The sequence below is a fragment of the Cyphomyrmex costatus genome, unplaced genomic scaffold (assembly GCF_001594065.2).
Source record: "Cyphomyrmex costatus isolate MS0001 unplaced genomic scaffold, Ccosl1.0 scaffold275, whole genome shotgun sequence".
Lineage (NCBI taxonomy): Eukaryota > Metazoa > Arthropoda > Insecta > Hymenoptera > Formicidae > Cyphomyrmex > Cyphomyrmex costatus.
The window spans coordinates 1,075,383-1,090,369 of record NW_017276855.1 but is presented as its reverse complement, the minus strand read 5'-3'; the positions used below and the strand labels follow the sequence as shown (position 1 = coordinate 1,090,369).

The following is a 14,987-nucleotide window of genomic DNA, read 5'->3' as shown; positions in this document are numbered from 1 at the left end:
AATTTGCGTTTCTAACGTGGTCGACTTCACCGAGGATCAATTCTTGATGTTTCATCATTCTGTTATTTCACTCTGTTATTTCGATTAGTTGCGTTTCTATGTAAAGTGATGAAATATTGAATTTTACGATTTTACAACAAGTTGAAAAAAACCGCGTTTTTCGCAACAAGTTCTTTAGTGTTGCTAGTAGCATCGTTATTAAATCAATTCAAAGTTTGTGAGATTATTTCAGTATACGATTGCAAATTTCACAGTAATTGGCAAGCAGTTTACATAACCGAAGACATATTTACAAATTTACGTAAAAATATTGTTAGGCACCAATATCTATATTTTCGACTTCATTTGGCACTTTCTGATTTATTTCATTTACGATTTTACATCAAATATTTCATATTAACGAGCAAGTTTCTCTTACTGAGACTCACTGGGTATTATTCGTAATCCGTTCGTATTTTAAAACCATCTTAAATAATGTCTTAAGATAGTTAATATTGCTATAAGATAGTTAATATTGCCTTCTAATCGGTTTATAACATCATAAAACCGTACTTAAGACAGTCTCAAATATAAGAATCAACTATGAACACCGTGTTTTAAATAATTTCAAATCGTATTCGTTCGAACACACCTCTCTACTGTTTGATTCTTATATCAATAATCGTCCATCACAAACTTAAGTGAGCTTCGCACGTCTCTTTTTCACTCGATGCTACATGCGCGTACCGAATTTCAAATTCTTGATTGCACCATCGCACGGATGATTATATTATCTTAAAAAAACACTCTCGAAGAGTTTAGCATAATCGAATTTCACATTTAAGTAGATCGCACTTTAAAAGTCGCTGGCGTTGTTTCAATTTTCAGAAGAAAATTTCGATTTAAAAAAGACAAACGATTGAAACACATATCGTGTGACGATATTTACAAACATTTAAATCGATCTCGTCGAAATCGCTCCTTACTGCGATGGCTCTACCGAGAGCCCTACAGTCTTCCTGCAACGTAGAAGTATGTACCGAGATCCTATGCTAACACACTACCGTAGGTCGCCACTTGCCTGTATATATGACGGAGGTCCTCGTTTCGCGTTTCGCAGCTATCCTGAGGAAAATCCGCGAAATCCGCGTGCGGTATAATCTCGGTCCTGCGCAACGAAAACACGCGCGTCCCGCCACTCGTCGCATGCACACGAACCGTGGGCGCACGAACGCGATATGCACACCTGTAACTCGCGGCCTCGTCTGACAGCTGCGGGAGAACCTAACCACTTTTCCACGGGGCACGGGGCCGTAAGGCCGCTCCGTTCTGCCGAGTGACGCTCGTCGATCTGAACGGCGGGAACGGAACGGCGGAACGGAACCAGGGGGGACCAGGGAGAGCGGGCCCCTCGCGACTCGCGAAGAAGCGAAATCGGCCTTCTTCGAGGCCCCTCGGCTCAGCTCGCCGACCTGTTGGACGCACCGAAACTCATTTCGGGCATATCGATACGCTGAATTCCGCGGGGATAATGGTGGATACCGTGCGCGAGCGAGAGGGAAGGAAAAAGAAGAAGAAGAAGAAGAAACTCTAGTAAACGAGGGAGAGAGGAGCGGATGATCAGAGATTCGGCCGCAGGGGCCTTTACCGCCCGGCCCTATGGCAACCTCTCACGCTCGTTCCGAAGGTCCCTGACGTCTCCCGATCTTCTCTGCCCTTTCTCCTATATATCCCCCGCTCTCTCTGTCTGACCGCCACACCTTCACAAAGATCGACTTGGGATCGGCCGCCGCGACGGTAACGCGCTCCGCTCTCGGAAAGAGAAAGAGAGAGGCCAGCGACTTCTAACCGGTGCGGCGCTGCCGGACAGATTCCGTCCTGAATTCGTGTCTCGAGCACCTCTCGCCTGTTCTTTTCGAAGAAGAAAGAGAGAGGAACGCTCTTTTCCTCTCTCTCCACCCGCCCCTTTGCTCTCATCTCTCTTTCTCCTGCCTCTTCCAATGACATCTTTCTCTCTCTCTCTCTTCGTCTTTCGGGTTATCTACCTGTTCGCGTCTACCTTTTATGTTGCTCGTGTTTCATTCTACCTCTCTTTGGACCTTTGCTGCACCGATTGTAAGTTGAATGTAAGTTCAAAGTAGTCGAAGGGACGCGGGAAAAAAAGGACACTTTATTTTATGATTTTCTTCTTTGCCAGATATAAAATTTTATCAGTCCCTTTTGAGTCTCTCTTCTCGCCGTACGCGTTGCTTGCTACTAAAAATTCCATCAAAATGCGCTCAGAGAAAGAGAAAGAGAGAGAGAGAGAGAAGGGAGGAGAGAGGTGGAATAAGGCCTCTGCGAGCGCTTCTCCCCTCCGCACTTACGTCCGTATATAGACATCACTGGCTCGCTTCATCAGATGCCAGATACTTCAAAAATACAAAGATTGGTGATCGATGATTTTAAGTGGATTACTTGCCTCGAATCAAAAGCGACAGGTATAGAGAAAATAAGAAGATTGATTGACAGTTCATTCGGATTTAATAACGATATCTATTGCACAATCATTTAATTTGCAACTTTAATCGACTCAATCAATGAGTCACACGACGTCCAAGGTTTATCCAGCGATTTAACAAATATTTGCTCAGAATCATCTGGTGTAAATATTGCCTCACCGCTTAATCGCGCGCGGTATTTCCTTTTCAACGCGAATTATACATAATTTATATAAATATCGTAAACCTATAATATATCTATCTCCTCCCTTAATAATTGTATTTATGGAATACTTTCTACGTACTTTTACAATCTCTTAAAATTATAAAGGCAGAGTACACGTTATTAACGTCATTAAAAGATTTACATAAGTATCAGCATTTATCCAAATGAAGCCGCTCGTTATAATGAAAGAAATTAAAAGATTATTAAGAGAGTGACAAATGATGAAGAATTTATTTGAATGTTTGTGGAAAATAATAAATTATGATAAAACGGGTTTATTCTCTTGAGACAGGAAGCCTGCCATTTTATAGCGGCGTATGCATCACAGAGGGAAGTTCAATCTAATCAAAGTAACGGCTTGTAGCGATTGCCGCGCTCTGAAACGCTCATAGAAACGTGTTTACATAACTTAACATATATGAGGTGTTGGGTACCTAATCGCGAGTAAAGATACGCAAAACCGGAAGGGACTTTGAACGAAGTGCGACGACGTTGAAATCGAATATATTGAGAAAGTGCACGCGGTCGATAATGGAACTCGCACGAAGCTTATGCGAAGCAGCTGCTGGCAAATTGTGAAACATATAATGTCTTGAAATCAGAAAGTTTCAATATTGAAAAACTTGCTGAAGTTAAAGATTAAAAATTTTTCTTACAAACGAGTAGATACGCGTGTAAACGAGGACGCTCTATTTCGAAATTTGTATAGCTTATGCAAAAATAAATTACAGTGTCTTTTGTTTAAAATAAAGAGAGACGATGAGATAAATTTACTGTTGCAGTACGTGTTTTTAAAAGATCAAGTTACTTGTGGGAACGGTAGAAATAATATACCGCTGCTAAACAATAAAATTACTCATACCGATGTCGTTTCACTGTCATTTGTGTGCAGAGTGGAACTCAATTTTTTTAAATTTTATGATGCGAGTATTGTTAGACAAACTTGAATTAAACTTTGAAAATTTCTTCATCCTGAGTATCCCTTTTATCACTGCATTGTATAAAGAAGATGTAGAAAGTACATAATATTATATATAGTATATGACGTAATGTTAAATTGTATGATTGAGTAGTAGGCATCCATGAGACATTCCGAGAATAAAGCAATGAAAGAGAATAAAACATGCAAGAAAACATCAAAAACGAAACGAAACGAGCACGGTATAAGAAAAAAATGTATTTAAGATATTTTTCAATAAAATATATCAGCAGCTTATACTATATAAAAGAAATAAATTAAGCAATGCTAAAATATAAACAATTGTAAATTTATGAAATGTGAGCTTTCTGTATCAACAATATACGTGAAATCTAGTTTAAAGTATGACTGGCTCGTCATCGATTTAAGCTAACTTAAGAAAGAAGGTAACTGTAAGGAGGAGCATTAAGACTCACCCGCAGCCCTGACATTTCGCTGATCGCATGAGGTCATGCGATTTAATTTGCATTATTCCTGTTAGTATACCTTGATAGTTCCTGATTTTCACTTTCTCTTACACACGGTAATTCTCAATAAAAACAACTGTAAAACAACTGCATGAATTTATTTCCGAAGTTTGCGTCTATAAGATGCGACAACAATCAATATTTCGTGTAAATAACGGAAAGTTGTATTTATAAATGATTTTATAGAAAAAAGATTGCATTATTTCTGAAAAAAAAAAAAGAGAAATATTTCTATAAAAATAACTGTCTTTTATGTTAGAAAAATAACGCATTACGCTAAAAATAATATAGATTTTATTGTATTATGTAGCTTCATAAATATTTGTGATCAAAATTGATTGATATAAAATCATATATCACAGGCTCAAGAAGTATGAAACTATGTAACTTCGACTGTTCGGTAATAGATTGCAGCACTGTGTAGCAATGTTATGGAAGCCTGAGCAATGTAATTTTAATTTAATGTTGTGTTGCGATAGAGCATTACTTGAAAACTACTCTTACAGTAATGCTAGTTATTATTTTAGGTCATTGTGAAAGTAAATGTGTTCGTTTGATGTTACATATATGCGCTTTACATAAATTTTATTTAATTAAATACTATTGTGTTCATATTTCGGTTATATAAATTACTTAATCAAGAAAATATTTCTGGAATCGATATATACTATAGCAATTATTAACGATTTTCATTTCTCTGTGGAAGATGAGATTAAAAAGTAATGCAATTTACTTGGTTAGTGGGTCTAGAGAGTTACGCCGTGAAATTGATATGTGTGCCGAGCTATTAATGAATAAAATACCAAGTATCCTACTTTGTGCATCAATAGCTTCTAAGCACGGAAACATCTCAGTCTGTATCATTACTCTGAATCGTTTCAAATAAGCGCCATTATTGATATCAAATCATGAATGTCAGAAATAATTGAATCGTGATTTTAATCTGCGTGGAGTACAAAAAACTGAATATAGGAAGTAGAGTCATTAAATTGTGATGTTATGTAATAAGAGTCCATTAGATGAGAGAATGAGAAAGCATATTAATATAGAAAGAGATGAAAGTGTGAGAACGAAAACTTTAGGATAAGAAGGATTAGAGAATAAGAAATTCATGAATTATAAAAAAATAAATAAAATATAAATAGAAGTAAAAATTGATATAGTTGTAACAGAGTCAACTCTTTTATATCGAAAATAATCATGTTATAACGATAAACAATAAGTTACAAAATTGCAGATGTAATCAATAGATAAAAAATTAAATGAATTAAAAATAACAATGTAATATTTAATGTCCAAATATAGAGAGAGTAACAAATTGGCAAATAATTAATAAAATATTATACATTGAAGAGTATATTGTTATTAGAAACGATCAATCTCGTATACCAGAAATAAATGTTACAGTAATAATTATTGATTTTTAAAGAAGACTTTAAATGACAAAACTTTAAAATATTAACAAATTTTTTTTATAACAATTTAATTTTATGTTTATTTTATTTTACGACATTCTATTACAAGTATTGCAATTTTATTATTTAAAGTAATAAAAATAATCTTAATTAAGATATGTAATTTTAAAATTCATCGATTATTATCAAAAAGATAGCTTTTTAGACGAGGCACATAAATCGGTAATACACATGAATGCACATAGCGACAGCAGGTAAAAAGGATTACATGGACAAAAAGGCAAATTGGATTCGAGTATAAACTCGCAACTTTGCGGGTTACACGTAAAAACGAGAAGGGTGAACAGAAAAAAAAATGAGAAAAATTGGTAAAATAATATTAAATCTCTCTTAACTGCCAATGACTTGTTCTCTTTTGCCAAAATCCTATCCACCTGTCATACGTTACATATTACTTCTTTCACCCACGCTACCTTTGCGCAGGCTCTACTTCTGCTCCAACACTGTCACTCATCCATGAACACCCCGTAGCATCGTGAAATCAGTATAGCGGGGAGCGCTTGACGCGATGCTACTATGCAGTATATTGCGTGGAGTGCTGTCCGCGTCTTTCGGCACCGTCGTGCAGATCGCGATCTTCTTACTGCAGAACTCCGATATCTCGAGAGTGCTCGCGTCCATGCCACCAGGAGCCGGTTAGTGCGATGCATTTTTTAAGTAGTAGTTTACTGTGGACAAATCTCCGTACAAAAATAGTGATAAACGTAACAATATAAAAACGCACAGTCTCGCTTCTTCGAGATTGTCGCGCTCACTTTTGTACGGTTTGATTAGCCTTCGTATCGCGCTTGATTCTAGTTCTATTCAAACCTTTTCGTATCTTTTTGGTATTTACTTTTGCATTTATCGATTATTTCTTCAGAACCCTACTATCCTTTGTAGTTTAATGCAGAATTATCTCGTCGAAAATCGTTCCACTTCGCCCCCACATTTCTCATTCTTTCACTATTGTTTATACGTTTATCAATATATCTTTACCCCCCCATAGCGTCACGCGGTAAATTGTACGCGTACAGATAGCGTGTATCGTATGTGAATCAGCCAGGTCGCATATAAGTGGTTCTCCACGTGCTCGATCGATTCGGAACCGTTCTTTCACATCGAGATACACGTGCACGTGAAAACACGAGCGATGTCCTGCGCGCTCCGTGATCTCATTTCCGCGCGGGGTGCATTCTTCCGTGACCTTGTTGTCAATGGACTACCAGCTCGCTTTATTCAAAATTGAACTGGTCGCCGACTAGGCGTCAGTCTAAGAGTTAAGTAACGCTTAAGTAATTCAGCGCTCTTATGCAGGTATGTGCTGATAATCGATATTATTATCAGCACGCTTATATGTATATAGGTACGCGAATATGATGTTACTACTCTGATCTATTTTGCAGTAAGACATTGACATTTAAGTTGTGTCATAACTTGGTAATTTTATTGTAAAATTAAAAAGATGAGTATCATACATCGTACAAAGATAGATTTTCCTTAAAATAAATTGTTCAGAAGTAGTATTTACTTGATATCATGTTACATGTCGTAGAAATGTCGATGCACTCGTGAATTTACGGGAACATCAACGCGAATACAATGGAATGAGCAGTGCGGTATACGGGGGTTAATATAACGATCAATTCGACTCATTCTCACCATAGGAACTCCGTTTTCTATTGATTTAACACTACCATCACGTACTAAAAATACTTGAGGTATGCCGCGTGACTGTGAACTCTCTGCGTATATATGGAATGATCGAATAAAGTTCTCCAACAATAGAAAAAGACACTTATGTTAATGCGGCGTATACTATATTTACGTACAAAACTACGTTGCATTCTCTCAATCATTGATAATTATAGATGAATTTGAAAACAGAGGGATAAATCATTCGCTCGTAGATACAGAGTTGCGAAACCGCAAATGATACACACGGAACTTCAACAATATTTCCGCACCGGAAAGTCAAACGAAGCGTGAAACCAGGTCGTTGTAACAACGTGAAAAAATTCCGCGAATAGATCATGGACGCGTTCCACATAGTGTCATAATTGATCGATAATTCGAGGGATAACCAGTTGCGACATCTGACACTGTTCAACACATATCCAAAATCAATTTCGCTTTGAAACAAAACGTAAACTTCTTACTCACACAGGTGTGCACTAAAGAAAAGTTTGTTTTAATATTTATGACTCTATAATTATGCGTTATTATATAATTATATTTATTACTACTATAATATTAGTAATAATAATTAATAACTATATTATATATATGTATAGATTATCTATTAATAAATATAATTATCATCGAAATGAGACTATGATTTATAGTAGAATTACATATACATATTATTATTACTATGAAAATACAATTACTATAATTTAGGTATTTATAATTAAGAATTTATAATCGTTTTTAGGGCTAATCGTATTTTATTATATAATTAACATAATACTGTAATTATAATCATAATTAAGTACCGAAAACTTTTCTCGGTGTGGTCTTCAACCATGCATTAACGTGAAAAAACAATAAGTAAGAAAGTTTCATTTCAAGAGTACATTACTCCCCAGCTACCGGAATTCTTAGAATGACATAATAAACGGCAACAGAAATTATATTTTTGATCCGTAATTCCAAAGAAACCAGTTTTACTCACGCAGATGAATGGATTGTACAACTTTTATTATCTTCAATCACGTGATCGCGTGATAAGGAAGCTCAATTTAGTCCTCCGTCTTTATTGTCGCATTTATTATGATCGGCTCATCCTCAGCGGTGTCGTGACATCGCCGATAAGTCGCATGACGGCCGGTCATTGGCCCCATCGACAAGGTATCTCCTGGAAAAGCTTCCGCATACAAACATCCGTGTTGTCTTACCCTTCTTATTCTTGAAAAATATGGGTTTTTATCGATAAAACATCGATAAGTTCTTGATTTTTAAAAGTTATAGAAATTATTAATATTTATTGTAATTTTATAAGACAATAAAAATTCATACTTTAGAAATTTAGATAAAATTGCAGCAATAATTCAAGATTATTAAAGTGCACAATAACTATTTAACATGCGTTTTATTGAAGACATAGATAATGACACTTAAAATATAGAGATGGCAGGCAAAGTAATTTTTGTAATTTTTATCTCGCGAAAAAAAGTTAATATATTCTAAATAAAAGTCTTATAAATTCTTTATAAGGTTTTCATCAAAATTCATATAAAGAATTTATAAAGTCTCTATATAACTTATAAATAAATGCAAACATGTATATATTTTTAATATAGTTTATATTAACAACTTATTTCAGTTTAATAAGTCCTTATTAAATCTTATTAAAGTCCAATTTATATAATTTAATTAAATCTTAACAAGTTTTAAATAAGTTGAATTAATATGTTTTAATATGGTCTTATATAACTTAATAATATGAATCATTATATGGTCCAAATTAAATCTATATAAGGTTCTAATAAAACCAAATTTATTAAAATCGTTATTATGATCTTATTTAGTTAAATAGTTAAATTTTAATAATATTTAATTATATTAAATCTATATATTTTTTTTCGCGGGATAATAAATATTTTATTATATTGTATGTACGTTTGTGTACTCATTTTTCAATTATTACACACGGGACAAAATCAAAAGCAAATAAATCGATATTCACTAATGTACAGAAGACGAGATTATCGTGATCGAACATCTGCCAGGACGACGGGTGCATCTTCAGGATTTCTTTTGGACTGGCCTGGAAGACGTGCCGCCATGGGTGGATCCCGATCAGGGTTTAACTTATTACGAGACAAAGACAATCGTTCACACTGTCACAGTTTATACCCCAACCGATGAACATCCGTCAGATCCCATATCGCCTCATCATCCCGATACTTATAATCCAGAATGTATTACGTGTATAGAACCGACACCTAGATTGGACGATGATGACGATCAGAACATCGGAATCCTAATCGGAGATGATCCTGGTCCAAGGTAGTTAATTAATGAAGAACAATATCTTTTTTAATTAAAAAATGAAAAATCTTTCAATCATCAAATAACGATAAGATTTAGTGAATAAATAAATACGATAGGTATATGTTTGTTATATATTAATTTGGCATACCGCTAAATATCACTATATAAATATTGCTTTGCGGTGTTTAGAAGTAAAGTAAAGAAAAGTAAATTTTTGTTGATAAGCGTTATTGCTGGTACTAACTTATTAAAATTAATTATTATTAATATTATATTATTATTTATTATTATAAATATTTGTCTTTTTATTTTTTATTTATAAAACAAAATTTTACATATAAAATTTTTTATTTTTTATACATTAATTTTTAATTAAAATTTTTATTTTTATTACAAAAATTAAATGAAATATACAATTTTATTATATTAGGTACTGGCTGTTGACAGTTCTTCGAGATGAAGTAGTACCGCCCAAAGTTGAGTTTCGTTTAGCTCGCTTGTATCGAGCCGCGTTTTCTAGACAGCAGCAAAAGCATCTTGGCGTGCTATCGATGGATCCGCGATCACACAGAGACGCATTATTGCGCGATTTACTTAACCGAAAGGTAAAATATACGCGACTAGATATTAATTTCTTTCATTATCCTTATTGGTTTTTTTTTTTTTAATATTCACAGAATGTACAAAAACATTTTGAAACTTCGTCTCAAGTAAAAGCTCCGCAAGAAGAAATTTCCACAAATACAACCAAAACTCAATCATTCGAATTAATAGTTGGTACCAGTGAAAGTTCTACAACTCACGCAAAAACTGAAGCGAGCATTCCGAACTTAGTTGACGAGAAATACGTTTCAAACGTTTCGCAAGTCAAATCTATGAGAATGATCGAAATTCCCAGGCCAAAAAAGATGTTGCTACCAGTATTCGACATTGATACAACAAACGATTATGATAAATCTACAAAGGACGATTTCGCTTTGAAAAAGATCATAAAAACGTTGAAAGAAGAAACAAAATCCTCTGCTACACAAAACGACGAATCTATAACTGTCGATCCAACACATCTTGTCCCCGATACAATTGACGATTCCAGCAAACAATTCCCACCACAATCAATACCAATTCCTTCAACTGATTCAAATACTGAAAGCATCTCCAGAAGTCGATCCAATGGTAATGAAGACGTGAGCACAAATGTACGTTCGAGATTGCGTTTAGCGGACGGTTCGATTCCGGGAGTAGTAAAAGTCAGAATGCAGAATACGAGTATTGTCGATGGCGAGACGAATTTGATCTATTCAGTTCATCTCGATGGTAAGCCCGTTCCTGCTGAAATAGCAGCGAGAGATATGGCGCTTCTTTCGCCCCAAGAAGTCGCTCTGGAATTGGGTGCACCGGTAATTATTCAAAGTAAACGTAAGTAAATAACAATCTTATCAGAAAGAATTTCGTAGAATTTTTATTACAAATAACTTATATTGTCACATATAAATTATATATATTACTTTCTCTCGTAGCTTACTCGGAGGAGAGTAAACCTCTGGCTCTATCAAGAAGGAGAGACGCATGGCTATTAATTGGTGCCGCTGGCGCGGGTGTCGTTTTATTAATTTTCGTTCTCGTTGGTTTGATCTTGGCTGCCAAAAGAAAAAGAGCACACAGCGCTGCTGTTGCACCGCCGAACAAAAGTATTCTCAAAAAAGAACGTGAATACGCAACCGCGACGTCCGGTCTCGATAACACTGCATTCTCAATATCGGAAACAGAAATCAAGGTAGGTATATGTAATACGATTACATATTCATTAAATAAAAAAAGATTTCTTTTTAAATTAAGAATAGGAATTTTTGTACGAATCAGCGTTAACTTAAATTCCTGTTATATGATATATTTTATTATGAAGAATGCGTGTAATAGGAACAACGAAATGTACGTCTGCTAAGTTGTATTATGTGAAGTTGACAAAGTGAATTTTTTGTAAAACAATACTTCGTAATTTTTTAAGTTCTTTCCTTGCGTGATATAAAAGTTACGGGATACCATAGGGAAACAAACTCGACGCATTAAAACCGTTACGGCACGCGAACGATCAACGAAACTACGTCGAAAATTAGGAGGAATGACAATTCAGGTCTACGATGTCAGGACAATATCGATTCTAACAAAATATTGCTCCTATCTCCGTCGAGCAAATTGTTACTCCTCGGATATCGTTGTCTGTTATTCGGCCCACCCTTTTTCGCAGACCGACGGTACCAGCCAGCGGCAAACTCCACGGACTTTATCCCGAACTCCGATCACGCCTGACACGCCCGATAGTCTGGAATTAGGCATTCACGAAGTTTCCAGCGACGACGACGAAGAACCGAAGAAAATTCGTGAATCGGTTCTTTGGAATACCCAAAAACGTGCAGCGAAGAAAACAAGGTGATTACCTAGCAACTTAATTAAAGGCGACTATAATTATGAATATGTTAAATGATCGCACAAGAAAATTGATAATTTTAATATAAAATCTAATAATAATATTAAATTAATTATACACATGTAAGTAACAAATAATTGATAAAATATATAGTTGTACATATTTCACATATGAAATATAGAGCATCTCATGGAAGAATGACAAGAGCGAACGCAATGGACCGAGCTGAATCACCGGATTCGTTAACCGATCATATAGAAACACTGGAGTCTTTGGAGAACGGTTACGCAAAACACAAAGAGGAATCTACTGCTTCGCCGCGATCTTATTTATCAATGCCGTCGTGCAAGCAGTTTCCTAGTATGCGTAGCGTAGAACCGCTGTCAAGAGTGTTGGAACCGGTCATGGTAATTTTCGAAAAATGAACTAAAATCACCAATCGACGTTAATTATATTTTGTATTAGTTTCGTTTCTAATAATAAAGTGTACTTTAGATTAGGCACTTAGACATCGATTCTCCAGAATTAGTGCGTCACAATAGAAACGACGATGTCGATGATACGTTTCTCGCAAGAACATCGAGTGCCTCGAAGGATCCCGGAGCTGTAGGACCGATTGTTTGGAATCTTAGAAAACAAATATTTTCTACGGAAGGTAAACATATTTTATACTCTTTCCCAAATCTTTAATATTAATATCTATAATTTAAAAATGTTCCTTCAGCTACGTCAATGTTTATCTTCGCATCGATTACGAACGAATGAGTAATATCTTTGCACGAATTATTTTAATCTGAGATACAGTAAAATTATACCATTCATTCGCAATCGATTATTGCAAAATGTAAGAAATATTTGTTTCTTCACAATCTCTCGAAAGATTCAACTTGTCTAAAGGTAACGGTACGTCCGAAACGGATATCGATGGAGTGTACCATCTACCATCCGGACCCGTGGGCCGCGCCAGAAGGCGACTCCACGAATTGCTCGAAGATTCCTTCAGCCTCTTCGGAAGCAGAGATGTCAAAGTTAAAGAGCCACAGCGACCGTCACAGCCGATCACCGTTGCACGTACAACCGATTCACTCGCGATACTTTCAGAAACCAGAGGCAAATCCGCCCACGCCAGGTATCCCTTTTTTCATTCAACAAATAGTTACAATTGTTATAACATTTAAATTATTGTTAACATCAAACACTCATATTTCTCTATTTTGCAAACCAATAAAAAATAAATGTCTTAAATTAACTTACAATGGAAAATCTCACTACATATTTTATCATTATTTATAGTGTGTCTAGTAATTACCGTGCCACCTCTCGTAAGCAAATAGAGCGAGTTAAATTAAATAAAAAGGTTCTTTATTGTTTTTTTCAATAATTAATAAAAAATTAATTAAAAGATTTCCATCGTAATTTAGTGTGTTTGATTGTAAACACGATTCGATAGGAAGAAATTACACGGAAAGAACGATTTTGTTAAAGAAATATTAAAAAATTTAAATAGAAATTAATTTTATTGAACTCTAATGAAGTAATTATGTAAGAAATTGAAACATGATGAACAATAGTGCAGACAGTTTTGGTATTCTAGCAACTATATAGCTTCAGTGTTCTACATAATTTTTTTAAGAATCCGACAAAATTTATTTTTAAATCTGTATTTAGCTAAATTGTTAAATCCTTCAGCAAAAATCATTTTTTGTAGTGTCAAGCAACGATTATAGTTGCTACGCGCATGGTTAGTGACGGCAAGGCACAAGTCATTGTGAAAAATGGAAGAAACCTAGCAACCACAAATAATGTATAATACTAAATAAACTATTTTTGTCGTTGAATCACGTGGAAGCTTTATTTCGTGGACGCTTATTCGCAAGTTTTTATTAATCAATTATTTATGTATTAATTTTTTATTAATTATTGAAAAAATAGTAAAACTAGGATTTTTCTATTCGGTTTAACCTGTTCTATCTACCCAAGGAAAATGATACATTATACATATTCGTATAATAATAATGTTATAATAATTATTAGACATTCTACTGTATATATATTTACTATTTGTGCATTAAATGAATTTAATAAATAACGAAATTAATTGAACAATAAAAATTTGATAATAATACAGCCCAGCAGCAACACCAACGATGGAAATGAAGACTCGACCCCGTACGTCATTACCACATAGAGGTCCGGACGAGGGTATCCCGGAAACTGGACAAACCGAATCAATTCATTCTCGTGGTGTCTGGGGCTCAAGGCCACTCAGCGCGGGCCCGTTTCATAGACCAAACTTGCCCGAAGTGGACACCAGGCGTATATTAGCAGATAGCAGGCTTCCACCAGAAGATCCTGCAGTACCTTTGATCGCATCAATCAAAAAGGAACTTGAAAAGTTCTCACCTCAGTAGAGCTCAGTAGCAAGTACAATAGGATGCAATATTTAGCTTAAATGCTCGTGAAGTGATATATTTAACCTTAAGTAAAAGTGTAAATATTTAATCAACCTTTTTCACAAAATTTTATAACTTGACGTCGAAGTTTTCCATTATATGAACTATAATATAGCAAAACGGAACATTTTACACGTATTTACATGAAAGTATAAACATTATAGAGACGAAAAATTAATATAATATCGTAATTTTGTTGTTACAAATCAAAATCCTATAACTGAATTTAATTTATTAATCAGTCATTGTATATATCATTACATTAAACATAGAATGCATTTGCAAATTTAATGCAATACAATCATAATAGATTTGACTGATTAAATTACAAAATAAATATTAAAATAATACTGACTGATCCGTCCAACATAGAAATATATCAGTAACTCATTAGATAAAGTATGTAATAAACTTATACAATATATACAACTTAATAAATGTGTCTTGTTTTTATTAAGATTAATTATTTTTTCTAAAACAGCCATATACAAAATAATACAAAATAATAATATCAAGAATCACATTTCT

At 34.7% G+C, this 14,987-nt stretch overlaps 1 protein-coding gene across 1 annotated transcript; it reads left to right on the top strand.

Moving 5' to 3' along the window:
- The first annotated feature begins 6,114 nt into the window (after positions 1-6,114).
- On the top strand, positions 6,115-14,417 carry LOC108774806 (uncharacterized). Its single transcript, XM_018541005.1, has 10 exons — positions 6,115-6,241; positions 9,284-9,596; positions 10,012-10,186; positions 10,259-10,997; positions 11,099-11,355; positions 11,827-12,008; positions 12,188-12,413; positions 12,502-12,661; positions 12,904-13,135; positions 14,135-14,417. The coding sequence occupies exons 1-10, from the start codon at positions 6,115-6,117 to the stop codon at positions 14,415-14,417; spliced, it is 2,694 nt and encodes an 897-aa protein (XP_018396507.1).
- The last annotated feature ends 570 nt before the right edge of the window (positions 14,418-14,987 follow it).

Excerpts from the sequence above, each read along its gene's own strand:
- LOC108774806 (XM_018541005.1), top strand. The coding sequence starts at position 6,115 with ATGCTACTATGCAGTATATTGCGTGGAGTGCTGTCCGCGTCTTTCGGC. Across the intron at positions 12,009-12,187 it reads CGTGCAGCGAAGAAAACAAG|AGCATCTCATGGAAGAATGA; the intron begins GTGATTACCTAG and ends TATGAAATATAG. Across the intron at positions 12,414-12,501 it reads GAGTGTTGGAACCGGTCATG|ATTAGGCACTTAGACATCGA; the intron begins GTAATTTTCGAA and ends AGTGTACTTTAG.